The sequence below is a fragment of the Penaeus monodon genome, chromosome 13, assembly GCF_015228065.2.
Source record: "Penaeus monodon isolate SGIC_2016 chromosome 13, NSTDA_Pmon_1, whole genome shotgun sequence".
NCBI lineage: Eukaryota > Metazoa > Arthropoda > Malacostraca > Decapoda > Penaeidae > Penaeus > Penaeus monodon.
Genome location: NC_051398.1, coordinates 35064564 through 35069830, shown reverse-complemented (window position 1 = coordinate 35069830; position 5267 = coordinate 35064564). Strand labels below are relative to the sequence as shown.

At 39.8% G+C, this 5267-nt stretch overlaps 1 protein-coding gene across 1 annotated transcript in view; it reads right to left on the bottom strand.

Annotated features, from left to right (window-relative positions):
• Positions 1–4134, bottom strand: part of LOC119579928 (trinucleotide repeat-containing gene 18 protein-like) — a 7202-nt gene extending 3068 nt beyond the window's left edge. Inside the window, exons 1-4 of the mRNA XM_037927772.1 lie at positions 2123–4134; positions 934–1096; positions 539–707; positions 14–163 (exon numbers count right to left, since the gene is read on the bottom strand). Coding sequence (XP_037783700.1) covers positions 14–163; positions 539–707; positions 934–1096; positions 2123–3907 — 2267 coding nt within the window. The 5' untranslated portion in view covers positions 3908–4134. The remainder of the gene's footprint in view (positions 1–13; positions 164–538; positions 708–933; positions 1097–2122) is intronic.
• Positions 4135–5267: the final 1133 nt, after the last annotated feature.

Sequence of the window (5267 nt, the reverse complement as noted above, 5' to 3'; positions counted from 1 at the left end):
ATTTTTCAATAACCTTCTGACGGTAACATAACCTGCGGAAAAAAGCAGTTCCACCACAACCTGGGGTTGTCGATCCTTGCGAGAATAACCTTCTTCTGGATCTGGAACAGGGGTTGTGATGGGGTAAACTCCTTCTTGGAAGAGTCGAAGAAATCGTCGATATCTGGTAAATAGAATACAAGAAAGTTTATCATGCTTTTGTAATTAACATCCCATATATTGTGTTCTTTAATGAACCCTGATGCCTAGCAACTATGATACAGGGCTATGATATCTTAAAATTCCATAAAAAACTATTCACAGATAAATTAGTAAATGTTGATAATTTCTTGTCTGTGACATATGTTAAAGTGATACAAAACAAGTGAGTAAGAGGAACTAGTCATATCTGATTCACTGTATATAATAGAAAAAATGTCTATAATAGCCTGCTTTATTAAAAATCATTTATTTTTGTCAACAGTTCAACAGTAAATGTGCTTTCATTTTATTCATTTAAAATAAAAGCCCATTTACAGCTGCTCATATGGAAACTTACCTGCAGTATTCATTAAAAGTGAGGACATAGCACCTGTCCTCAATGCAAGCCACACTGAGGTGATCTCGATGCTTGGAAGCAAAAATCTCATCAGGAAGGTCTTCTTCTCGTCTTCCTGATTCAGTATGCTCTGGCCGGTAGTACCACAGGATTGACATCATCATGTCGGCTGCAATGGAAAAATCAAGCTTAAGTACTTCTTTCAACTATTCACGGTTTAGAGGAAAAAAAATATAGAAAAAATAAAATTCATTATACTTACAATGCCAACCTTTCTGAAATTGTATTAAAAAAGAAATAAATAAAGAAAAAAAATTGACTAAATAAAAAAAGCAGAATATCCATTAAAAAAAAATTCTTTGCCGCTACAACAGGTAAACAAGAGTAAACCTTACATGTCTCAGGATCTTCCCATAAAGCAGCAATCTTGGCAACAAAAGGAAGGTCTGTCTTTTTGGGGCCAGAACGCAGCAGCACACAGTCTCGGACACGCACAATGTCGCCCTCTTTGTGACGCATGGCAGAGTAACAAGTTCTAACAAGGGGAAGTTCATCATTCTGAAAGAGCCAGGTTTTGATATCAAGTAAAGAAATTTAAATATGCAACATAAAAATTTCAGCATTAACAAAAATAAAAAAGTCAGAAAATAGGTCTTCATCACAGTCAAAATAGAACTACCAGTAACAAAATAACCTATAATAAGATGAGATTAAAAAGAAAACCACCAGAATCTACAGTAGATAATGAAATTAAAATATTGAGTCATTAGAGCTTGGTATTTCAAAAGGTGGAATGTAAGTGTGTAATCCATCTCTGAAAGCCAGAAAGATTCTACAATATATACACTGATGTACAAAGGAATCTTGTATGCACAAGCATAAGGGCATGTGTGTGTGTTTGTTTGTGTGTGTGTGTGTGTGTGTGCTTTTGTGTGTGTGTGTGTGCTTTGTGTGTGTGTGTGTGTGCTTTGTGTGTGTGTGTGTGTGCTTTGTGTGTGTGTGTGTGTGTGTGTGTGTGTGTGTGTGTGTGTGTGTGTGTGTGTGTGTGTGTGTGTGTGTGTGTGTGCTTTGTGTGTGTGTGTGTGTTGTTTGTGTGTGTGTGTGTGTGCTTTTGTGTTTGTGTGTGTGCTTTTGTGTGTGTGTGTGTGTGTGTGTGTTGTGTGTGTGTGTTTGTGTTGTGTGGTGTTTGTGTGTGTGTGTGTGTTTGTGTGTGTGTGTGTGTGTTGTGTGTGTGTGTGTGTGTGTGTGTGTGTGTGTGTTTTGTGTATGTGTGTGTGTGTGGCTTTTGTGTTGTGTGTGTGTGTGGTGCTTTTGTGTGTGTGTGTGTGTGTGTGTGCTTTTGGTGTGTGTGTGTGTGTTGCTTTTGTGTGTGTGTGTGTGTGTATGAGTGTGAGTGTGAGTGTGACTTGTCTGCAAATGTGTGTTAGACACATGTTTGCATGCGAGTCTGGTTATATTTGTGTGCTAGTGAATGTATAGGTGTCTTGGTTAGAAATCAACAGTCTTCTCACATTTAAACTTTGCTTCTGCCTTTTGCTGACTTCAAAAAGCTGAACAAAAAGTGTTCCAGAGGCAAATACTTACTCTTAACCAGATTTTCCCTTCAAAGGGTTCTCCTTCCCAAGACCAGTTGTGCACCCATCTTGGCTTCTTTGTGGATTTGGATTTTCCATGTCCAGTGGCACTCCTGCGGCGGGAGCCAGAATTAACTGGCTGTGGAGGGAAGGCCGAAGGAAAGGGAGAGGCACTATTGGATTTAGGTGATTCCTCCTTGCTTTTGGATCTTCTCCTCCCACCACCAGCAGCCTCAGAATCAACACTTGAGGTATCACTCTCGTTGTTTCGTTCCTTTAAATAAGCTAAAAGGCTTTTCTTTCTATTCACCTTTCCATTTGGGCAAGATCGCCGAGTAGATCCCTTTGTGCTCTTGCTGATTTTCTGAAACTTCTGTGCTTGATGCTTAGCACCCCCAGCAGATTTTGAGGACGTTTCACTTTCCCTGGATTTAGTTATTACTTTACTACTACTACCTATGCTTTCACTACTTTTCCGTTTTAAGCTAGAATTTGATGAGATTACTTTCTTATCATCATCTTTTAGTTTTGATTTTGATATTACTACATTATTTTTGGGCACTCTTTGGTCACTCAACAAACCTGATGGTGATTTCTTGATTTCTTTTGCTCCTTTTATGTATTTCTTGGAGTCTGTAAATTCATCAATCTTTGTGGGTGAAGAAAGTTCACATTTCCTTGATAGATCTGTACTTTTCAATGAAGTTTCATCCTGTCCATTTTCTATTTTGTTTTTGAAGAGAGAAATTTCTTTTGGAGAAACTTTTAATGGAGATAAATTTTTATTGATACCCTTAGGAGATACCTTTTCTGTCTTTATTTTTGGAAATACTTCTGTTTTGATGTTTATCATCTTCATAGAGCCCCCTGATTTTATATCTTGCTTGCAGTCCACCTGTTTTGAAGGTGAGGTAGGTACTGTGGAAGTCTGCAAAAGCGACTTTTTTCTTTCCTCTGAGTGCGACCTCAAAGTTTTTGTTCCTGGAAAGGGAAGCAATGAGTTTCGACTTTTCTTCATATCAGGATCATGCAAGCCAGAATTTTTTTTTTCTGGTGTAATATTTACATCTGGTTTCATCTTGGGAGATCTATACCCTGAGTGATGACTGGGACTTGAAGTTTCAGAAGGGGCATTGCTTGAGCTGTCACTGCTGGAGTCCCTGATCTTGGGAGGCCTGCCTCTTTTTCTGACAATGGGTTCTGCTCTTACAATGTCAGCTTTGACATCAACTACATTTCCACATTCTTCCTTTTTTGCTGGATTTATGGTTATTGTACTTGAAGAAGAATTATTGGGACTTGGATTGCTTTGACTGCTAGGAACACTTTCTGGAATGTTTGGTTTTGTGTCTTTAGTTTTGTCTTCTGATTTAACCAACATTCTATGTGTGTTAGTACTAGATGAAGACTTTGCTTTGGCTACACTGGCAGTGGCCGTTTTGGTTAACGAAGGTAAGGTTTGACAAAGAAGGTGTCTTGTACCAGGTCGCTGCAACCCAGTCCTGCCTGCATCATCCACTGCCTTTGCTGCAGCATTGCACATTGTATTTGCTTTTGACTTTTCCTTAAGGGGTGAGATTCCCTCCTCTTTACTCTTTGAATTACTTAGTGTGGATGGAACTACTGCTGATGCAGCACTAGCATTTATTGAGGTGATATTGGTGTTGTTGGGACAAGTATTTTTGGACTGAAAAGTTAAAGGAACACCAGTAGTGGGAGATCTTGCACTGTCTGATGCTGAAACTTGATTTGAGGCACTTATATTTGTGCTACAGGATAATGAGGAATATGACATCTTACCAACTGAATGTGAATGCTGTATGTCACAACCTGCACTTGAGGAATGATTAACTGGTGTGGAAAATTGCTTATAGGTTTCTTTTTCTGTGGTTATACTATGCTGTGTTGGGCTCCAACTTGTATTGGGTCTTGAGACTCTATTAGGGAAGTCTGGAATAGTGAACCTTGGATGAGCAGTATTCACAGACTTAGATATATCTGTTTCTCGAATTATTGATGGAGGAACTTCCCATTTTCTTTCTTCACCTTCGTAAACATCTTTTATTTCTATACCACTAGCATTCATTGGAGAAAACAGGACAAGTTGTTCTGACTCCTTCAGTAGCCTTGGCTTCTGACTTATTGCTGTTCCTTTACATGCTACATATGGCTCAGGTACTGAATTTATTGCATCAGTGGTATTTACTTGTACCTCTGTCTCTGGGGCCCGTTTTAAGAGGTAGATGCACAACCAGTTTTTCTCTGATTCCTCCGAAGTGCATACTGATCCAAGGTTTGGTATCTTTGTGTGATTGGATATTCTAGTAACCTCTGATGATATCTTGGAAGGAGAAACGTTATGTTGGAGCATTTCATGATCCACTGGCCGGGTATCCTTTAGAGGGGGGGCCTATAGATCTGGATTTCCTCAGAAATGGCAGTGGTGGTGACTTGTGGGAGATGCTTCAATGTATGAGAAGCACTAGGAACAACTGTTGAAGTCAGCTGTGTTGGAGCAACAGACAGACGTGGTACACCAGAAACTACAGCTGTATTTGACTGTGCATTTAGTGTTAGAGGTAGAAACAGGGAGCACTACAAGAAGACACTGTGTGGTGCATCACTGAGTCTTTGGAACCCAGAGGACACAGCGTTTGGCTTGTGCAGATCCCAGGATGATTTTGGTACTCCAGAAACAATGGCAGTAGCTGTTTTGTGATCGTCTACTGACAGGGTCTTCGGATCCCAGAAACAACAGCTGTACTTACTCTTGTAGCAATCTTTGCTGCCTGAGAAATTCCAAAATTAGAAGCATTAACTGTACTCTAAAGGTATACCTTTTGACCCTCTATCAACATTATCATCTTTGGCATACTGTTGCAATCCAGGCACTATAGCTGAAGGAGACTGTGTATCAACCTTATCATTCTGTTTTTCATCAGATATATCTACTACATCTGGTGAGGGACCTCTCTGAGGAATCTCAGTTATACCCATGTGATACACTTGTTACAGATTTTAGGTACACCAGTAAACAACAGCTGTTAAAACTTGGCCAGGTGCAACAGCTGACTGAGGCACACAACTGACACTGCCGTTGTGACTTGTGCAGGAATGACTGTGACCGGGGGCAATCTCAGTGAGTTTTGCAGTTG